This window comes from Leptosomus discolor, chromosome 16 (genome assembly GCF_034619465.1).
Source record: "Leptosomus discolor isolate bLepDis1 chromosome 16, bLepDis1.hap2, whole genome shotgun sequence".
NCBI classification, from domain to species: domain Eukaryota; kingdom Metazoa; phylum Chordata; class Aves; order Leptosomiformes; family Leptosomidae; genus Leptosomus; species Leptosomus discolor.
Window position 1 is genome coordinate 14,578,361 of NC_141406.1, and position 22,655 is coordinate 14,601,015.

At 41.7% G+C, this 22,655-nt stretch overlaps 1 protein-coding gene across 6 annotated transcripts in view; it reads right to left on the reverse strand.

Moving 5' to 3' along the window:
- Positions 1–110: 110 nt before the first annotated feature.
- The window catches only part of ATXN2 (ataxin 2), a 52,231-nt gene continuing 29,686 nt past the window's right edge, over positions 111–22,655 (reverse strand). The window contains exons 12-23 of one of the 6 annotated variants that reach the window (XM_086474500.1): positions 21,904–21,974; positions 20,881–21,188; positions 20,326–20,389; positions 20,058–20,210; positions 19,332–19,392; positions 17,122–17,306; positions 16,381–16,513; positions 11,971–12,024; positions 6,345–6,490; positions 5,227–5,454; positions 1,617–1,785; positions 111–721 (exon numbers count right to left, since the gene is read on the reverse strand). In XM_086474500.1, coding sequence (XP_086330626.1) covers positions 693–721; positions 1,617–1,785; positions 5,227–5,454; positions 6,345–6,490; positions 11,971–12,024; positions 16,381–16,513; positions 17,122–17,306; positions 19,332–19,392; positions 20,058–20,210; positions 20,326–20,389; positions 20,881–21,188; positions 21,904–21,974 — 1,601 coding nt within the window. In that variant the 3' untranslated portion in view covers positions 111–692. Of the gene's footprint in view, positions 722–855; positions 1,786–5,226; positions 5,455–6,344; positions 6,491–11,970; positions 12,025–16,380; positions 16,514–17,121; positions 17,307–19,325; positions 19,393–20,057; positions 20,211–20,325; positions 20,390–20,880; positions 21,189–21,903; positions 21,975–22,655 lie in introns of those variants that run through there. The other 5 variants (XM_086474499.1, XM_086474497.1, XM_086474498.1 and 2 more) reach the window with 5 other exon arrangements.

The following is a 22,655-nucleotide window of genomic DNA, read 5'->3' on the forward strand; positions in this document are numbered from 1 at the left end:
CCGATGGGGACTGAAAGCTGGAGAACAGGTTAAAGATAGGTACTGGTAAAACATGACACAAACACTAAGTAGGTCAGTTTTTAAAACTTTTTTTATTTTTTAATTTTTTTTTAAGTTTTTATTTTATATTATCTACAAAGTAAAAGTTTTCTTAACTTAAAAGTTACATCACTGTCTCACGATAGTGATTATCTCATCAAACGTGATTTATAAATAATAATTCATCAGTTTGACGATTAGAATTTTTTTTTTTTACTGAACCTGTTTCAAGTTTAGTTAGAAGTAAAAGGGATCTCCAAGTCTTGATTTTTAGTGATAATAGCAGCAAGAATCACTCTTGTTACTTCTTTTGCTAGCTGATGAGTTCATAACTTTGAAGGGTCATTAAAAAATAAATAACTTCCAGTTTTCAGCAAGCAGAGTTGGGGCACTTGCAGGACTCAGATACAGTGCATGGAATTATGGAATAGCCCACAAGTTCCTAAATGCCTCTACTCAGTCCGAATCTCTCCCACTGCAAGATGAACTGTTAGCATTCCTAGTGGATGTTACAAGAAATCAATTTTTTTTTTTTTTTTTAAACAAAATAAAATGAAATTCTAGTTTTCTGTGCTTCCAGTTGGCAGAAGCAGTAGAAGGAGGGTATTTGGCCTACAAAAGGTATCCAGCCTTTCAGTTATTCCAGATGAGCCTTACAACTGCTGTTGGTGGTGGGCTTGTACTGTAAAAAAAAAGTTCAAATGTAAATAATAAATTGGCAAGCCACACAACAGTTTGCTAGTAAAGTGGTCACAGGACAACTACCGAGCTGAACTTTTTCTTTTCTTTTCTCTTTTCTTTTTTTTTTTTCTTTTTTTTTTTTTTTTTCCACGAGAACAAAACAAAACCCTGCAATATCAAGATGTCCTTTGGATGTTTTTTTTTTTTTCCCTACCTAAACCCTCAGAAAGCAGCCTTGTTCTGCTCACACATTCCCCAGGATACAAGATCAGGTAACTAGTTCACTACCAAAGTTTAGAGGCCGTTTGGAAACGAATAATAAAGAAACCTAGGTCAGGTTAAATTTAAGCGGAAAGGAGTCATCCAGCACCTACTTTTCCCAAAAGTAAAGCTGCAGAATGTTACTCTGAATTAAAGATTAGACTTCAGTTGTCACTTTACTGCAGTCATTAGAAGTCTAACAGCCCTACCCCCAAGCAACATTTTCACTCCTATCCTCCAGACCGATCACTTTAAATTTAATAACCCCCCAGATCATTATAAACAGGCTACACAGACAGTCCATCCCCCACGGCACAACCTGGAAGAACACAGTCCCGCAGTGCCAGCGTCTGCACAGTTATCCATTGCTCTCCTTCAGCTAGCGAGAAGCAAAGCCTTTGCTCAATTAGCTGAATCTCACACGCTTATCTCGGCTCGCGCTCAGGCTGGCAACGTCTAAAGGCAGCAACAACCTGCCTTCAGCAGCCTGCCGCTCTAACAAGGACATCTTAAGGATGGAGGGGTTTTTTTTTGTTGTTGTTGTTCTTTTCCCCACATCTGGTTCACAACAGTTCTCCTCACTACCACGACCTGGCTCAGTTACGGTGCAGGTCTCCCGGGCACACACTCCTCACCTGAAGGGTGCGTCATATAGGGGAAATGTGTTGTTGTCGAGACTGGAATGGGCTGTAGTGCACTTTGAGCGATGGCGGCTTGGGGACCACCAGGTGGCTGTGTCGTCATTAGCATCATTGGAGCATGGGCAGTTGGGTGAGAAGGAACCATTCCTGACTGTACATGAGCCTGAAACAAAGAGCTCTTTAGTATCATGGTCACAAGGAGGCATCACTCCCGGCCACATGACTGGCAAGTTTTCTCCAGCTGTACCAGTAAATCCAGAGATTTGCTCCATTTTAACTAGATTAGCTATAGGGATTAAGTTAGAGATCTTAACACAAAAAGAATAACTAAAAACAAATGAAAAAAAAAAAGGCGGGGGGGGGGCTCAAATCCTTACTGCTGGCTCTGAGTTACATTCTCAATTTTAGCCATTTGGACAGCGAGGGCTGGGAGAAACTGCCAGCATTTAACAGTGGGTATTTGGGGAAAAAAAAAACCAAAAAACAAAAAACCAAAAAACAAAAACCCAAAAAACAAACAAAAAACCCCACAACACCAAAAAAACCTCAGCAACAAATCTTCAAAACATTACTGTTAGTAACCTAGATCAAAGCACTTCCTATGCAGAGAACGCACCGGGTACAGATAAGGAACTTCACAGGCACTGGGAGCCTGGCATCCCTTCCTCAGCGGCTCATTGCACAACCCCACATTCTTTCATGGCTCCCTGCCCTAGAAACCACCCTCTCCAGTGACCTGTGCCCACATTATCGTTCATCTAAGCAGTCACTCTAAGATGAGTGATTTTATCCCTTTATACTGTTAGATCAGCTTTGTTCTGTTTCCAGTTAAGCTCATCACAGTTAAGGTCCTTGTGTAATCTCGGCAATCATAGTTAAGTCTCAGCGGAAAAAGGAGATTAATCTTTACGATGGCTGATCACCTTCTGGCAAACACGTTCAGTAACTTGTCAGTTGGCTTCTTTAGCTCTGAGCAGTTCATGACTCTAGAGGTCATCAATTCTTTTGGTTTAAAAAGCTAGTAAACACTAGTTTCTTAAAAGCACAAAACATGAAGGAACTCTTAAGAGCTTTCAGTGGGTTTCTCTTGGGGGGAAAAATAAAAGCATTTGTACCTAAGATTTGCTTTGTCCTTCTACCATATCCCATTAACAGAACGCTACGGTGCAATACTTCAGCCTCACAAGTTTCACATGCCAGTAAAGACAGATAGCAGGTAGTGGCCACAATTTTATTTCTTAAAGACAAAAGGGTGACTTGACTCATCACAGACATTCCTCAAACTCTTTATCAGACTTGCACTGTATTAGTAGCACTCAAGAAGCCTTTAAAGGCAGGAACTGCAATTCAAATCTCACTCTTGCTCTAAAAAAAGGCTTAGAAGATAAGGCTGTGAAACAGAAATACCTTTCAGGATCAGCACCATTTTTACTTCGACAAACATGCTATTACAGCAGCCATCACTATAAAGCGGCTATTCCTACAGCAGCTCTATTCAATACACACATTGGGTAAAAATGTTCTGCTGGGGCTCAAACGCTTTGCCAATTGGCAGCTGACAGTGTGCTGTAATGAATTTTGAAGTACTGTTTCTCAGGTGAGATATCTAACAACTCCAGATTCATTTGATAACCTAAAGGGAAATTCAGATTGACCCCCTGTGTTAGCCTGACTGAAATTCCTACTACGTGGTATTTCAGAAGTTGGAAATGAGGCTGCTAAGAAACTATTAAATCCAGTGATTAGTTTCCCCACAACGGAATAATTACATGCACTTAAAAATTCTTACAGAACTGTAAGTTATTCCTTCATTAAGAGATTTTTGAGGGAACTACTTCCTTTTGAAAAGTCAGTTAGTTTGGTATAAATATGATGGATTATAGATGGTAGCTTTCATCCTAAAGAAATGACAGCAGAAGAGACTGCACAAGTCAAAAATCACGGGTAAGGCAGGCTTTGCCTGCGATTGCTAAAAAATCCTGACCGAGCAGTCAAGTTCTGACTAAAACTTGCATCTGATTTGCTTATTAAGTGTTGGCACACAGAAAGGAAGGCAATGGTTGCACCCTGCAGCGCAGGCCCAGGCCTGGCCGTGGCGTGTACAGCACAATTCGGGTGGTGTTACCTGTACGCAGACCTCGAAACAATCGTGTTCCACGTTTCAAGGCACGGCACTGAACGTGCCACTAACCCAGGAGGCTGCAGTCGAGGCACCCCGGGAAGCTCTACAACCTAGGCACTCACACCAGTGCCACCACCCCGGAGCAGAGCAAGTATCTTGTTTCTGAAACCAGAGCCTGGGAGGACACGGCAAGATGCCACGGCAGTAGCCAAGTTCGGACATCCTCTCCTTATCCTCCCACAGTATAAAAGCAGAAAAATTAAAAGCCTAACAGGATTAAAAAGCTAAAAACTCAACATCAGTAGAACAATTCCTAACTAACTATTAATTCATTGGCTTAACTGACTGTCCCAGGGACCAAAGCAAAGATTTTATCAGAATTTGGCAAGGGACTGGAAACCTATCAGACTAACCTTCCTAATCACAGTTAGTCATGATATCCCAAACTATTGTTAACCTGTACGAGAAGGCAGAAGCCAGACACAAAGTACTTGGTCTGAAGAAGAAATTGTGCGGGCAAATTACTGATTAACTGTCCATTCCTTGACAAAGCACACTAAACCCATGAGATTTAGTAAACATCAGGAAATCTCTAACACTGCTTTACGCAGAGCTCTTGACTAATCAATCATGTGCTTCCCTTCCCAAAACCCGTTTTTCAGTGAGTTGACCACAAGAGAGCAGTTAAGAGAAGTCGGTTTCTGATCCTGAAGCAAGGGCTGCTGTTAAGTTGCCCAACAATCATTGGGGATCTTCTGCACAAGCAGTTCATTTAGAACCACACGCAGACACACACACACACACACACACACACAGGTTTTCTCTTTCAGCAAGGATTGTCTTACAGTTATCTGAACTCAATCTCACCTATCTCCCACTGCAGTGCCTTGCTACTCCCTAATAATCCTGTGTAATATCCTTTACTGCATGTACTTGTACAAATTTGACTACAATGCAGAGCCTAAATCTGCCACCAAAAGCAGCAATTCAGCCTTCCTCCACTCAGCTCTCACCTCCAACCTTTCTGTATGCCAGCTCTTTCTGTGATCATGCAGTGAACCTGAGCAGTGAACTGATTTGACTGCGAAATAGCCTAAAACGGGGGTAGGGGAGGCACGCTTCAGCTGAATCATGTCCCCAGTCTGGTTTGCTGCATGGCCAAACAGTTCTGTGAGCAGAATGGTGGGGCAGGACAAGGATGGGAGCCGGGAACCAGGAAGAGAGCTCAATTCCTTTCAGTAGCAGTGCCAGCTTAAGATGTCTTCATTAAACTACAGTTGTAGATGCACTGGGTGTTGGAAGCTGAGGTCCAAATATCTTGTAAAATTCTAAATAAAGGCAATGTACAGACAGAAACCTAAATAACACAACAGGTAGTCTGCGCTGAGAGGTGACAGAATGGAAATCACTTCAGCAGGCCCGACTGTCCTAACTTTGTGGCATTAAGACATTTAGTCTTGAAGGTTGTTAAACTGTGTTTACCTGGGGGACATGGGCCATGTGTGGCGGATTGGTATATGCAGGTTGAACATGGGAGGGATGAATGGTGAAGACTGTTTGTTGTGCTGTAGGAAAACTATTTTGTGGAGACTGCGTATTGGAGCCTGGCGTCATGGAAGGTGGGGTTGGAGCTAGACCTGCGTGGTAAATTGCCGACTGCTGTTGCGGGTTTGCCAGGTGGAGTGCCTGAGCAGCCTGATGCTGATGATGCTGCAGAAAAAAAAGAGACAGAAGATCGTTTAGATTATGGCCTAGAAGCAAGACACGTTTATTCTGTAAACTAACGGAAGAAAGGTCTGCAAAACTGCTCTCAACAGCGAATCTTTTAAGTGGCAAATCCAAGGATCGCCATGCCCATGGTCACCAGGAAATGCATTTCAATTCCGCCAGGCTCATTTTCTCCTTGCACTAGAAAGTCACGTGAGCAGAGTGTGGAAAATACAACCTAGACGGCCAGGTAGAAGTAAGGAGAACCTGCAACCACGGACCTGGATATACTTCACAGCTGCACTCAGCAGCCCCAGGTTATTACCAGTAGGTAGCTCTGGCACGCAGCGCTATCGCGAGGCCTGTTTTGTTTTCAGCTGCTTGTCTTTGACAAAATACAATCAAATGCTTCTCAGCATTCATCTGCTATTTCCAGTTGTAACTCCATTCACGTTAAAGGTCTGACAAAATGATGATCCTTTCTTAATCGTGACATGGAAACAAGCTATACCCCATCCCCTGTGAAGAGGGAGAAATGAACGGTTGGACTCTGATATTGGTCCTTACGAAAGAAAAGCGACTGCCACAAGTTTCCCTGCTAGCGTATCTAACAAACTATGTCATGAGCCTACCGCCTTTGAGCCCCAGCCACCGCAAGGAGAGAAAAATTAAATTATATAGCTCTCCTTCCTTCCTTCCAGAAAACAGAGGGGAATCTAGACAAGTCCTGCACGAGATCTGTCACTTGCAGTTCGTTTGGGCAACCGCTCCACCCTACCATTTTCCTCTCAAAGAAATCAGTATGTCAATGTCAACATCAGACAGATGCAACACCTTCCAGCAGAGCATGTTAAATACAATTGAAAGACATTCACTCCCTTGAGTTCTGTTACCTGCACGGGGCTAGGAGCAGGGTGGCTTCCAGCATGTTGGCTTTGCTGCTGGCCAGTTGGTGTGGCAGAAGGCTGAGGATGCGGAGGATGCGGATGCAGGGTAGCATTAGGGTGGGCATACTGCTGAGCAAGTGAGCCAGTGGAAACTAGGATGAAAAAGAAGAGTATTTACCAACAGATACAGAACATGGATCTCATCAAGTCTCCATCTGCACTTGAAGATTTCACTATATCTCAAATATACTGTAAATAAATATATTCCCTCCCCCTTCTAAAAAAAAAAAAAAAATTATCTTGCAAATAGCTGAGCATCTTACCTTGCTTTTGTGTAGTTTGCTTTTGCAGGAAAGTCTATAAATAACCATAATTAGACAGTTCATCTTCCCTAGTTTGACAATGTAACAGATACTACACAGAAAAAAGCAGTATTTCATCTTCGGTTTTGTCAAACAGACCAGTTTAAAATACCAAATTTATCATTTTCATACAATTTAGTTTTTCACGAAATATACTTTTCAAAGGTGTTACAAGCCATTTTTATTTCCACCATCCAAAAAATTCTTTGGCCTTATACCTGGCTAACCTCACCATGCTACTCTTCTGGAAATTGCTCACAGTACAGTCAGTGTAAAGTATATACACTGCATGTGTGCTTAAGAGCTCCAGGGACACACAGTATATATGTAACAGCTGAGAAAACTGAGGCTGCTTGAGCATCAAATTTTTGCTGAAGCCAGTATCTTGTACTAAAGTAATGTATCTTGCCTCTCCCCTCAAGGCCAATTACAGAGTCTGTTCTGGATCACCACCATTCTGTGAGCTTCTCAACACTGCCATGAAATTCTTCAATTCCTTCAAACAGTGGCAAACAAGGTACAAAATCCCCCCAAAAAAGGAAAAAAACCTAACAACATAAAACTTTCACACCAGTGAAACTACATCTGTCGCTACAGCCATACCAGTCTCCAACAACAAACCAGTATCAAGTCCCTCCATGAGGAATCCTGCTCTGTTCTGCTTCAAAATGGGCCACATTAGATCGTTTCTTACTTCTGAGGGAATCTAAGAAAGTATGAAAAGCCATAACAATAGCAACTCTTCCTTTAAACAGAAAGCATGCAACTGGAAGGCAAGACCCTAAGAAAATGACGATGTTTTGCCTATCCCCCTCTATGGCTTTTACATCTTGTGCAACAAGCAGCCCATGTTTGCACCTACACTTCCACACGTGACAATGCGCACGACTCTCTGACATCACAGCTTATCAAGACCGACGCTGGTCTTGCTGACAATAGCGCTAAAATAGTCAAAGCAAACCATCAACCTCCTCCTGAATCGTCCCCGTTCCTCATCAGTTTCGGTACCTTTTCACCGTTCTGACTGAAGTTAATTACTGCTCATTACCTAGCGGGTTACAGCTTTTTTAATGGGGTTTGTTCTACACGAGAGCTCGCTGGCCAGCGAAGGGCCCAGCTCAGCACACCTTCAGAAGGGACGGGTTTTCTAGTGGTGTTTTCTTGCCCTAGTAAACAGACCTGAAAAGCTGGGCACAGGGAGGAACTTCGAGTGCAACCGTTAGGCTGCAACCCCCTGTCCCAGGTATTCACGGCCAGGGAGGTGGGTCACCTCGCTTCTGCAAGGTGCTGCTGCAGCTTCTGATGACTCTCACTGCGCTGGGCTCGAAGTTCATGAATACACAGGCCTGCCTGAGTGTATATAAACGATGAAAGACAAGATGGGTGGAGAAAATGGACAAAAATGTAGCTGCAGCTGAAAGCACAATCCTACTCAGAAAGCACAAAGCGAGTCTCAAGACGACAGCAACCCTACTGTGCTCTATTAACCAGCCCTGACATGCTACTACCCTGTGCAAATACTTGTTTTCCTCCAGTTTGGCTTGCTGTAAAGCTTATAAGTACTAGTTCTAACAAATTCAAACTCACTAGAATACATACAGACAGCATCTTTTTGCCTAATTGAGATTTTTCTCCCCTGGACAGGCCGCTATGAAGGTCTCTCCTTTAGAAAGTAACTGCCTACCGCGTTTAACTTAATCCCACCCTGCTGTCTTGAAAGCTCTATGAAATCTTCACTGAGCAAATGGTCTAACAGTGACGTGCACTACAGTTTGAGGCTGTTAATGCAGATTAACTTCACGTACATTTGTAACCCTAAATCCTCACAGTCTGAGTTGATCCTACCATACTTATGCACGAGCACGTAAGGGTACTGAAGCACCAGTGTACACGCACACTCATACGCTATGAACATTTCTGATTGAAAGGGGTTTTGAAAAAACCTCAGTATTTTCTACGTGCACTGGCAAAATACCAGTATTTTCTGCCATAGCACTTTGTTACACTTTCAAATGCAAGAATAGTCTTTTTTGTTTTCATATCACTACTAAAATTTATTTTGCAGCAGCATCCCCACCACGCCTCTGTTTGACTTTCAAACATCACTCCTTACAAGGACTATGTGAAAATTATCAATGGAAACACTGATTATTTTTACAGTATGAAGTTTACAGCCTCCTACAGTAGGAAAATTTCTCAACCTCATTATTATTCACACTCTGAAGAAGGCCAGAAGTTATCATCTCTGTCAAAGTAAGAGAAATAAATGCACAGAGGGATCGACTTGCTTGCCAAAGGGCATCCTACCAGAAATCTTCCTCAGCTCTCATCCCACTGCCTCAGCCACAGAGCTGGCACGCCTGACTACAACTGAACTTCAACTCCATTCAAGAGGTTTTAAAATGTACATCAAAATTAATTCCAAGCCATAAGATATTCAAGGCTTCCCACATCCTGCCACATTACTTGTTAAGAACCCCCAAAATAATGTGGTATTCCCTCAAACCATTTGTGCAATTCATCTTTCATTGCTTTATAGCCAAGAGAATAATAAACTGAGTTATTCTGAACCAGATACATTATACAATAAAACCTCACAATGAAGAATTTCTCTTAAGAAACCAGTTAAACCGAGGAACAGTACCCCAAAGAACAGATAGAGAAGCAGGGGGAGGATCAAGTTTTTGACATAGTAGCAGCTCTTCCGTAACCTTTTAATATCTTTTATCCATAGCTTTGAATTTAAAGTACCAGGTTTTTTATACCAAAGAATTTTTATTTGCCTAGCTTCTCCTCTCCCCCATTTTGTCTTTAACAAATTACTCTACCGCTCTCTACAAGCTTGATTAAAACTAGTTCAGATGCTGCTGCAAATTATGTTTTAATAGTAATATTAAAATCGCCTTTCAAAAATGTTATTTGGACACTTATCTAAATCCTGTACAGACACCGCATACAAATCAAGAACGGTTCAAGGCAAGTGGCAGCAAGTCTGAAATACGTGCACAGACCTTTTATTAGTTCAAAACCAGAGTTCAAACTTCAACTCTAGAAATGTAAAAGGTTCTCCATGTTTAGCTAGTGCAGTTAATAGTTCGTGACAAGCCAATGAAATCTATGAGACCAGCAAGCCCGTGAAAGTCTGGCAGAAGAGTCATGAGAAATTCCCCCGCTTAGCCATAACTAAAGCACTTTCACTGTGACTTTTTTTCAAGAATCTTTGCCTGTTCATCAAAACAGCTCGCTACACCTACCAAACAGCAAGTGAGGTAGGACAGGAGGAAAAAAGAAAAAAAGAAAAAAATCACCAATTATTCAACATTTTTCCCCAATCGTCAGTACTCCGGAGATTTTCCAAATGGCTACCTAGTATCCAGACAAAACAGCTCTGCGTATCTTGCTGCAAGTAGCCTCAGCTCACTCCAGCACAAACACACTTTTTCTCACCCTTTAGGCCTTAAGTTTCTCTCCCCCAGCAACACTCCCTGGGCTAACCTGCTTCCCTTCAGCATCTTTTTGATCCAGTCGGTTCCTAACATGAAATATTTAGCTGCACTAACCTTGCAGGGACATACACTGAAGATAAGTGATGAAGTGAGCAAAAGTATTCAGATGGATTGAATTACTGAATTCAACTCTACAAAAGTGCAACCCATTTTTCTGAGAGGCAAACAAGCGGTAGTCAGCCATCAAACCCAGAGAAGGAGCTGAAATCAAAAGAGGTGAGAGCAGCAGAAACCAAGCAGAACTCCCAGCTACAACGGTATATGCAAAAACCATATAATGGAATTTCCTATTTTCCCTGGTAGGAATTTCAATGCTGCCAATGGTGGTCATCGTTGGTCATCATCCAAAGAGGCACTGAAGAGCCTATTTTCAAGAACTGACCAGTGAACAAACTTCAAAACTATTGCCAGACCCAGTAAGATGGTGAGGATAACTACATTTAAAAGACCTGAATGGTAGGAAGCAAAGAAATAGCAAATGTTTCTTTCATAATACAAACATTTAAAGAAGTCATTTTACACAGGTAGAGTGGACTTCACTTAAAAGATTATCCATGAAAGGAACGAGCTTATTAAAAGTTATTTCAGTGCACCAAACCAAGACGCATGAAAACAGGACAGGTCAGCACCCTACAACGCTGGTTCACGCAGAACCATTTCTGTACAAGGAGCACAGGAAGTTTGTTCCAGAAGAGATTTTTGGAGAACGAGTGGTATTTCTCACATCCCTCTTGCATGAGCTAACTCAAAAAACCCCAGAAGAGTGCCTGGCACAGGCTGCGTGGACTTGCAGACAGTCACAGCAACAAGTCTCACTGCAGGACAGGAACAAGTACGAAAACATCCTGAAACGGCAAGTCCTCCTCTCCCGTGTCTTGGGTGACAGCTACAGTTCATCCTGCAACCCCACGCCCCAAAAACCAGCTTCCTCAGAGTGCTATGATGAACGCCAACATGCAAGGCAGTATTTTTTAGTTACCTGCCTTTCCCAGTACACATGTGCAACTTAAGTCTGTATTAGCTGTTGTGTACTGGGAGCATGGAGAACACCAGCCCCTCTCCCCCTGATTACGCTGAAGTAGGTCACCAGCAACACCATACAGGAGCACCGGAGCTGGGTAACGTAACTGGTAACGTTCAGCTGCCAAGGAGGAAGCGTCCCATGCTACGCACTGGCAAGGAGCCCCCATCTAGTCACTCCTGTTGTAGTAACGACAAGGTACGCTGTGCGCTGTGCGCAGCGCTCCTTCAGCGGCACCGCAGTAACTCGACAGAAAGCTTCCTTCACCTCAGCTGCAACTCCAGTTATTTCCTCCCAGGGGCTCAGAACTCGAGCCATCGACTTTTAAAGAGATGAGGCACAAGATACTCCTCCTTTCAGGAAGCCAATTAACTTGCCAAGTTTTAAAAATCCCGTTTAGGCCACGAAAGAACGGGCGCGAGGCAGTTCACCCAGGTTTTAAGCAGAGGCTATCCACTCTGCAGCGCTCACTCCTGGTTGCAGATGAAAAGACTGGATAGTAAAGTCAGACATTATTCGACATGCAAAATATATTTTAAAAAGGAATCGGCTTCCTGTGGTCACATAAATCTGTTCAAGAGCTTCATCCCCCCCAGTCCATTGAAAGGAACCGTCCTGCGTTTTCCACATACTGGTTTGGTGCAAGGAAACTTGTTCCCTCAACACGTCCCATTCCTTTAACATCTGTTCTTTAGAAAGTGCTTTTCTGTACAATCAAAATTAGTACAAAAAACCCAACTCACTGGCAAAGTAGAAAGAAGGGCCTGTCTCCTTGCTGTATGGTATTTTGGGACATGCTGAATTTGGGAAATAGAAAGGTAAATTAGCCTCTTGCCACGTGCATACTTCCCGTCTTCTGGAAAGGTCAGTGTCATTTTTTATATTTTTTTTTTTTAAATTTTTTTTTTTTCAAGATTGTAGAACCATGCAGATATTTTTATTTACTTAGGTGCTATTAGAGCTGGATATCTAGTTTTACAAATGAGTGGAGATGAAACAACACAAGCTTCAAGTAAGCTTTCCTTCTTAACCGTGACACTGAGGACTTCAGTTCTTAATTAACACGAAAATAAACTTTATGTCAATTAATGGTCTATTACAGTCCACTGTAATAAGAAGGTTAAAATGTAATTACACTAAACCAGAAATTGGCCCCTTGCTTTTTCAGCTCTATCACTGTCATTCTTAACAGTTCCAAGACACCTTTGGTGACTGGTTCACTCTCAGTCCCTGGAGAATCCTCTGAAGTTTATATTATATCCACCATTGTACTATCAGGGAAATAGAATTTACTCTACTGCTGAGACAGAAACCAGATAAAGTTAGAGACAACACCAGACCAGTAAAACATATGCAGAAGGGGAAAGGGGAAGGGAGAACGGGGACAGGAATGAGAGCACAAAAAACAGGAAATGCATCTGTACAAAACCAAGGTCTGGTTTTACGCAAGTTTGTTTTTAAACACAGAAGTTTAGTTTTTCAGAGGACTCCAGTTACCTGAAAACACAGGCACTTCAGCTAGACGGTAACACTAGCCCAAGTTCATTGTCACAGGAATGAATATATCCACCCCCTACTCGGATAACCAAATTTTCTGCTAGCAGCACAAGACCAGTTTGGGCCTTTGTGCGACACAGCCCAAGCCGTTCCAACTGCAACCCACGGCCAGCAAACTCCACCAGCCCAACGACATCGGTAGCGGGGAGATGACACCGAGCCAACGCTTCCCAGACAGCCGGCATGCTCTGCAACCAGCGTGCGGGGTAAGAGCGCCAGCTCCGCGGGCAGGTGCGTGCGGGTGGCGGTCAGAGGTGCGGCACTGCTCTGCTTCGGCAGCGCCTGCGTCTCAAACGCCCCTCGGCAAGGACAGCTCAGTGGCTCACGTCTCCAGAGCTGAAGGGTGCAATAGACGCTTCTATCGTCTGGCTGGTAGACGGGAAGACAGACAGTTGCTTGAACATTGTCCTTCCCAATTGTGTTTTGAGGGGAAAAACCCAATGATTTTAACACTCCTCCGTCATATGTTTAGATGGGTCTACTGGTGACCACACAGCTCAGCTGCTCTGCTCCTCTCGAGCTCTTGTCAACAGCAGGTTGTGACACAGAAGCAGGACACTGTAACGACTGGCAAGGAAATCCCAGAAGTGCAGAAATATCCCATTAAACAGCATTAGACAGAAATACTTTTCTTTAAATACTTTTCTTTAAACTGGAAGAGTGCTTATCAACAAGTGTAGGTCACTGTATGTATTTTGGATTCAGCTAGCTCTTCACGAGACAGGAAGGAAAACAAAACCCAAACTTTCGGCAGTGAGGGAAGTTCACTTAATGGATCAACAGGCATTTTTCTTCGCTGGCAGGCAGTTACTACTTGCTACAGACTTTCAACTTGTCCCAAACCATTAGTGAAGATGGAGTTTCAGATCTCACCAGAAAACATTTCACACCTTAAGAACACTTCATAAGCAGTGCCCCCCAACCCCCACGTCTCAATGTGGTTGTCCTTGCAGACATCTTCTCTCTACCACACATGCAGGAAAAAAACTGAGTGAATTTTGCAAGAATTATCTCAAAGAAAGCACTAGTACCTTGAAGGATAAAAGGGCAGTATAGCCCACTGAATCCTGGTATCAACAGGGGAAAAAAAAATAAATTAAAAATTAATAATAATGTATTTATTTTAAAAATCAGATCACAATTTTAAAGAGCCAAAAGGAACTCTGAGAACTTGTTTGAGCAAGTGCTCCAGAAATCAAAAGCAGCAGCGGCTGTTGTTTCTCAGGAAGTTGTTATTCTGTACTTTCAAACTAGTTTTGTGCTCTGGCACATCGGCGTATTTAGTTCAAAGATAACTGTGGGTAAACTTAAGATTCCCAAAATACAGAACATAAGTTACGGACACTTTCTCATAGTCAGTCAGGCAGATGTGAATGATTCCAGCACGTTGTTCTTTAGCAATGTACTCCGTAAGCAGCTTATATTTATCACCTGAGGCACTTCTACATTTTTCCCAAGTGTTCACGTATCGGTAAGTGGAAGCTGGAGTGAATACGTTACAGATGGACACATTTTGAGGAAACACCATCCGTCTAGGCAAGGTCTTCAAGCGCTCGGCACATGGAAGACTTGCAACAATCTGAATTGAGACAGTGCTGCGCTACATCAGAAGTCATTTCACATGTAGCGAACTGTAAACTTTGTAAGTTACGGGGGTATATTTGAGCCAAATTGTGTTCACTAGGCAATAAACATGTCTGCACGTGGCAAGAATACAGTCTTTAAAAAAAGTGTCTCATATGGAGTTCATGATCCAGCTGGGTTGAACGGTTTCAGTAACAAGAATATCAAGCACTTGATCATTTACTGGGAAGGCGGGAGAATATTTAGAAGAGTCACCAAGTAGCTACTTGAAAGAAGACAGGAGGACATGCAGTTTCTGTTAAATTAGGTCCCCTTGGAAAAGTAATATTTAATTACACGGCAGGAAATACCAAAGAATTTGCAAGTTTGACCCAACTCAGTTGTTTGCACTGGTAGGTAGTCACATACCTACAACAGACAAGCTGCAAAACCAACACAAAATGAGATCTGACAGTTGTTAAGTTAGAGTATCAGTGAAAAAAACTACACAGACATCTGATCAAAGCCAACCAAGGGAACAGGCTTGTACTTCAATGCTGAAGAACCCACTGGTTACAGAAGATAAGGATGGTGCACAATGGGAAATTGCTAGGAAGTCACATGCAACCATTTTGAATCAAATCTCAGATTATCTCATGTTTGGTTTTATTTTAATTAGGATTTGAGAGGAGAGTTTTCACCAATAAAGGTCTGAAAGCCTTTGATCATTCACTTCATTGGAATTCTATTTAATCTAATGAAAAAGCAAACAGAAGATCTGTTTACACGGACACCTCAAGCACAAGAGTTGAAAAGATCAAAGTAATACAATTAGCAAGGACCTGTGAGAGAAAGACTTAATCTCTACAAGTAACTTTCATTTCAGCTTCAGCACAAATGAGCTGAAATATTCCTCCTCCAAGTGTCAAAAAAGGTTTCTCTCTCTTATTTTTGTTTCTTAGCTATGTTACCATACCACTGCAGAGATCTGACAGGATGTATTCAGATGGGCAAGACACAGACTTTTTGAAATCAGAGTTAACTTCACACTAAACTTCAGTTTCTTAGCCTTGTAAGTTTTCATGACACATTATGGACTTCCATTAAGTAGCAGTGTAAAACTAAGCACCGGAAAACATACAAAGATGTCTAAAGGTACAGAAAATCTTTTATTAGAATCTAAGTCAATAATATACGTGACCCAATAAAAGTCTTCCTCAGATGCTATAACAAGTATTGAAATGCCACGTTTTCAAGAGACCATCTGCTGTTTTGACATTTTATGACAATTTCCAAGCCTTCTAGCAACCTTGATTCTAGCTCTTTCAATAGCATGTTTTGCAGTGAGTTTTTTTCCTCTGAATTGGGCATTGATATATCATACATTTATAATGCTTTAGAAGTTCTTTCACATTTTACTTTGTAACAAGGTAACCCACATTTTCAGCACTTCACTGTAAGTGAAATAGGCTCATCTGATAATGCTGGAGACTAATTGTCAAAGTCAGAGCAATACATGAGCTGTTTCATATACTTATTCTTGACTTACCAAAAAAGAAAGGTAAGCAACACATGTTTTATTTTGCTTAAACAGCAGTGTTCATACTGTTAATAATGCTAGTAGTATCATAAAGACAGCATTTCACTAGTTGTCAGAACTAAAGTCAAGTTTTGAAACTGAGGCCATAGCCTTGCAATAAAACAAGTCCTAATTATAATCAAGAAACAATCAAGGGATGTTGTGTCAAGAGCATCAAGAGAACTTGAACAAACTTCTTTCAGCAGATATTCTTTAGCAGCTCCCAGGTTGAAATTTCATCTTGGTCACTGGCATCCTACTGAAATCAGCATACTTGCGTTTTCATTTTAACCAGGTGGCTCAGTTTTCAATGCTCTGCTCATCATCTTACAAAATATAAACCACATCTACTGGTGTAATCTGAATGATACCCATGTGTGAAGCTTGAGATTAAATACATCCCTGCACCACATAAGAACTTAAAAAGTTACATATAACACAAAACGTTTCCTACCATACATAGCATGCGTCTGTTCATGCGCACCATACTGTGTTGCAGAAGAAGATACTAAACCAGGCTGTGCGTGTGTAGGTGGTGCCATCATTCTAGCGTTGCCCTGTATTACAGGGCTATATACATGAGGATGCTGCATTCAACAGAAAGAAGAAAACACACAGTTAATTGGGGGACCATTACGAAGAAACTAGTGTCGTCTACACAATAATTATGTACTTAGAAACAGTAATAGCTTGGCCTCACTAAAATGCAGAGCAAACTAAAGATTTCACACTGTCACAATTATCCCAATCGTTTCTAAAAATTTAAGGACATTTTCTGCAGTGGGCTAGAGACTGGCAAAAACCATTGGCGTATCTAATTTTTGCCACTCTAATAATGTGGTAAGCTTACGTACGTAATTATGTATTTATCCAATTGCCTATGTATATTTAAAAGCCTTTGAAGTAAGAACAGTACAAAAAATCGTTTATTTTTAGAACACATAACTAGGAGATGTCCTGGCCATGACCCGAAAGGAATTCTTCAAAGAGCTAAAAAGGTAATGCCAATAATAAATGCCAACTTCTAAACTGACCTCAAAATTTGTTACAGACTTCGAAGCACATTACACCCACCAAGTACACTCCAGAAACTGTTCAGAGTCACTTCTTACGGCTGGAGACAACTGGGTATTTAGGACTGAGCCACTTAATTATTTCTGCTTTGACTTACCACGTACACTAAAAGGACTCTTACCTGAGACTGGTAGTGTGGCACATGCTGCACAAGAGGCTGATTAGGAAACTGTTGGGGACTATACGCAACATATTGTGTTGAGTAAGCAGGTGGCGTAGCTACAATTGGAGGGCCTGCTGCTGAGGCAGGATGCATCATGGTGCTCTGATGATGTTGGTCTTGCCGTTGCTGTGGCATATTTGGTACTACAAAGCAAAGAGTGCCTCACATTAGAAACAGAGGACGAAGAATGATGACCTTCCTGAGAGGTTTTACATTACAATGTCACTGTGACCAAGTGGAATACCCTCACCCCTCACCTTTAAGCACATATTAGAGCTCTATCAAAAAGGAACAGCGTGAAAAGGAGTTCCTCCAAGAAACATTTGATTTTCATCACTGCCTTTGAGCCATGCATACAGCCACAAACCCAGGCCTGCTTTTTTTCTGAAGGAAGGAAGTAAGGTGGAGGGAGAGAAAGACTGGCAAGAATCATTAACAGAAGAGAAAGGTTATATCAGGATACCTACATTAATCAAATTTGTACCTGTCCCCTTCAAAAGGCTTAATTCACCCTCTATGGGAACGACTCAGCAACTGTTCCATCAACTGGAAAGCTGAGTCTGTTAAAATTACTTGTGCTTATGGCTGAGGAGAGCAGAATAAAGGTCTCCACGAGCCGCAATTTGAGGCATTCTCATCTTTTAAGCTCTGTGCTACCCCTCAGGATAGCAGAAAGCACCTTTTAGGTCACAGACAACACTGAAGGGGACAAGTCAACCTATAAGACGAAGAGGAGTGGGAACAATTAGAGGGAAGAAAGATTAAGAGAGCAGAGCACTGTAGTGTGGGACTACCTGAGCTATCCATAAGACGACCGACCGAACCACAGCAGCAAGGCACTCAGAACAAACTAATTCAGCCTACTAAGCAACAGGGCATGAGAGTTCAAGGTGAGCTCCAGCTTGCTGCAGTGAGACTGCAACTAATAACTATGCTAACTCAAGCACCTGTAAACTCCACTGCAGTGTGCAATGTAGACAGACCCCTTAGAGAGAGGAAAGGAGGGAAATGTTGAAGATGTCAGTAAATTCACCCAATGATGAATGTATTTACACTGCAAATCAACAATAGAGAAAAGTAAATACAGGACACAACTTGAACAGCGTAAAGGCACTGAACTTTAACCCACGCAGCTCCTTCAGGACTACGCTGCACACAGATGGATATGCAGAAAATAACGGAACGTGAACAAGGAATTCAGAAGAGGAGAGCGGCCTCACACAGCCAGTGAGCACACAGCAACGTCCTTCTGATTGAAACGCTCAGCTTTACCAACCCAAAGACTTCACGGGTCAAGCCACAGTCAAGTTAGTGTGTTTTAAAATAGAAATACATTGTGCAGGTTTTTGTCTTCCCTGCATTCACAAAGGCTACTTGTTTATTTCTAAACAGCAGAACTGCTCTTTTAAACAATTTCCTCCTCCAGTGACTGGAGCTGTAGCACTGGAACCTACCATCAGGAACCACTGTGTCACACTGCAAGAAAGCACGCACTGTGTAGAATTAAGAGCGTTATCTGAAACATGACTATAAAAACAAGACCATCATTTTTCTGCTCCTTCGCTGCACTGCACAGAACAGAGCGCATCTCGCCACGCATGTTCTCCTCTCCACAGCCACAGGTGTCACTTGTTAAAAACGTGGTGGTGTTAGTCCAGCTGTTCAGTTACTGTTGCAGAAGGAATGCAAAAGAACAAACTGGAACCAGCACTAAGTCCTTTCCAGCAGAGCAGCAGTCCTTCCGAAAAAATAAGTGATTTTGCTTGTTGACAAAAAAACCCCACACTCAAACCTCTATTAAAGCACCATTCAGGGCTTTGCTGTAAACCAGTGCAGAAAGTTCCCTTCAAACAAACCCGTAACATTTAAGAAATCGAGGAGATTATCAGCTTACCCTAACGTTCCAAGTAACAGCGACATTTTCCCATTTGTCAAATCAGATTCCAAACCAAGCAACTCCCCATTACACAAACCTCTCATGTTTTGGCTGAAATTAGTTTATCTAGAAACGCATTAGTATTTCCACTTACTTCCCTTTATTAAAAATAGCATTCAAAATCTCAATCGATAACCAATTAACATGGATTAGAAAATACACAAACATTGGCAATTTATTCATGCTGCATGCAGACTAAGAACCAAACAGGCAGTATTATTCTCACCTTTACCTGCTCTATATGTCTTGGCTTGGTTCACTGGCATGGGCGTCATGGGAATAGGATACAAAGGCTGAAACAGAAGGAGGAGTTGAAGCTATGATATTCCTTTAAACAGTGAGGGTGCATCGGGGTGGGGGCCCCACTCAGCTCTGACGTGGTTTGCTCTGTTGTATTACACACTTTAGCGAACTCTGCCTAACCTATGATATTTTCCTGGATCACTGTGTTTCAGTCTACATGCACAAACAACTAAGACCACATGGTTTCCAACGACCACTCAAGTAATGCTACTACTGCTGCTTCAAGCGATGTACTACATCAGACAGCTGTATAACAGAGCTAGATTTGAAATCCTAGTAATTCCTACAATGACCAGAAACTAGTGGGACACAGCTGGAAGCGAAGGAGAAAGCAACAGCTGCTTAAAACTTAAAAAGAGTGAGACTATGCTTGGAGGACTGGGGTGAAGCCTGCACAGATTACAATCAACGTGAGTAAGAACTGCTGGAATTTACAAGTGTTTGAGACTATTAGAACATCTAGGTTGAGGGACCACTGGGAAAAGTCAGTATTTACCTAGCTAAAATTTAACAACAATGTAAGTGTGCCCATATTTACATCAGTAATACAAGCTGTGTCACCTCATTGTTTTAACTTGGATCTCCTAAGTCCCCTCACCCTGCTGACAGCCATCTGACAAGGGTTAACAAGTTTGCAGCACAGGCTGTACTTTACCTGCACGCCTGGACTCACTGGAACCGGGTACATCATATTTGGTGCAAAACAAACAGGCTGAGTGTACACTGGGGTTGGCTGCTGATGACCCACCATGGAGGGGCTAGGCTGAGCTTGCGGACGAGGGGAGGTTGGTGTAGTAGAAGGTTTTGGCTACAAACAGAATTCAGCAATGCATAGGCAAGATTAGCTTGAATATCCTCCAAGTAAAAGGTTTGCTTATAAAGATCTACTCAAAGGCAATGTTAAACAGTATCAAAAAACTTACTTGAGCAAAAGATCGAGGGTTGAACTCTTTTGCATTGGGATTAAGTGTTGATTTTCTAACTTGCCTAAGCATAAAAACACAGCAAAAAAATTATGTTCAGCGTTATTCTTTTACAAGCATACCTGCAGAACTCCCTAACAATTAAAAATTTAAAGAGATTAAATACCTCATTTCCATCTGTGAGTCAGATTTTTGAGAACTCAAGCAACACACGGCATGTAAACATCCACTCTTACTGATAGCACTCTTACTATACTTATCCATAAAAAAAAAAAAAGTTCTCCTGCTGTTGACACTACAGCTCAAATGAGCCAGGAAAACATTTAAATAAGCATTTAGGTATCAATTAGGCATCAACAGGACCGGAGCTCTACAGGCAGCTCTGCCATGAGACAACTTTCAGCCGTCACTTCACCTGCTGTCCTCTCTGTGTAACACAGAGCACGTCCATCACCCACACAAACAGAAAGGTATTACATACTCGTAACAGCTTTTCCTACAAACAGCTAAATGCTCATGACAGACGTGCTTATTCTAAAAGGCAGAATTACTCACTCGGAAGTATCCTTCTTCTCTTCTTTATCCTCTTTATCTTGTTTACTTCCAGGCCCAGATGTCTGTACACCTTGTGAAGTTACCTCAGGCCCTCGCTTTTGCTCAGAACTATTACTTATTGAAGGAGAAATACTTGGACTATTAGGTTTGCTACTGCCACCATTAGAGTTAGTATTACTGCCAGTTTCTATGATAGATTCTTTAGGGGTTGATTCTGTCTTTTCTTTAACTACATCTCTTGATTTTTCACCTTCTCGGGTTTTGTTTAGCAGCTGATCCACTGCATCTGAAGAGGAACTCGACTGTAACTGAAAAAAAAAAAAACAACCCCAAGAAATATATTCAGTAAATTGATACACAGAACTAGGGAGAGACAATCTAATGCTATCACATACACAGAGTAAAATACAGTCCCATAGGCCTCAATCATCTGGAAATGACCTTTTAAAACATACATTTCCATTTCTACTAGAAAAGAAATCTATGACATTGACAATGTTTTAAGCCTACATTGTGAAAGAAGCTGTTCAGCAACTCAACTGACCTATATGTCGATTAGGAAGTGACAGGAAAGCGTAAGAACCCTCTAGACTCATCCCCCTGTGTGATTTAACAGTAACACTTGAAAAGCTAACCTGATTTAACAAACCACTCTAACCAGGAAATAAGTAATATGAATTCTTCAATTTTCCTCAGCAAAACCCTTTATTTAACTTTGAACAGCTCTTCCATACAGAGCATAAATGTGATAATTACTTGTTCCTAACAATCAAACAGGTTTCAAGTACTATTTTCAGTGTACAGTCAATATCCACAGTCACATGTGTTAGGCAGCCGAACTAGCAAGAGTCAGCATTGATTCTGTAACATCTACATGAATTCTTATAGATATTTTCATAAATTAAGCACAAGTAGTGAGGACTTGTTTTCCTGTTAACACATGCAATGCATTCAAGGCATTAAAATATTTTGGATGCACGTGAGAACTACAATACCATTAAGTTAACAGACAGAGAAACTTACCCTAAAGTCATTCTTAAATTTCTTTAAATCATCAATCTGTTTTCTATGTTCTGAAACAATTGGAGATACACCTGCCAAACATAAGACCAACATTGTCCAAGCATTCCTAATACAAGTTTTATATACAAACCTTACAGTTCTAAATTTGCCAAAAGGTAATGTTTACATATCCAAAAATGAAACACAGTGATATCATTTTGACTGTAATTAGGTACAATTCCACGAACTACGGGTATGAGCACACAAAAATACTCTGGGAAACCAAGGCATTACGTAACTGACGTATCTATAGTTCCAACACATCACACCAACAGAGAAGCCCTGAAGTGCAGGGACTGCAGAACTCAGCTCAACACAAAAACGCACCCACTAAGACTCTCAAAACATAACACGCCAGCATTTCAAGACATAGCAATTAAAAGGTGAAATGCTGATCAAGTTCAAAAAAATGAAGAGATTTTTTTGAGAACTGAATGTACAAGCAATGCTGCAGAGAAAGCCAAGTTGAAGGCATAATAGGAAGAAGTACAGTTATAAAAAACTATGCTGACCACGATGCTCAGAGGCATTGTGAGCTTAGCTCTAAGTAGAAACACTCATTCAGTCCAGAGAGCTAAAAACCAGCTTTGTGAGCAGGAAAAGAAAAAAAAAGGGGGGGGTGTAAAAAGTAAAAAGAAATCACACCATCCACATGAGCATCTCCCCATTTGGCGTTGATGAAATGATTTAAGATTGTAGCCTTGCCACTTCAC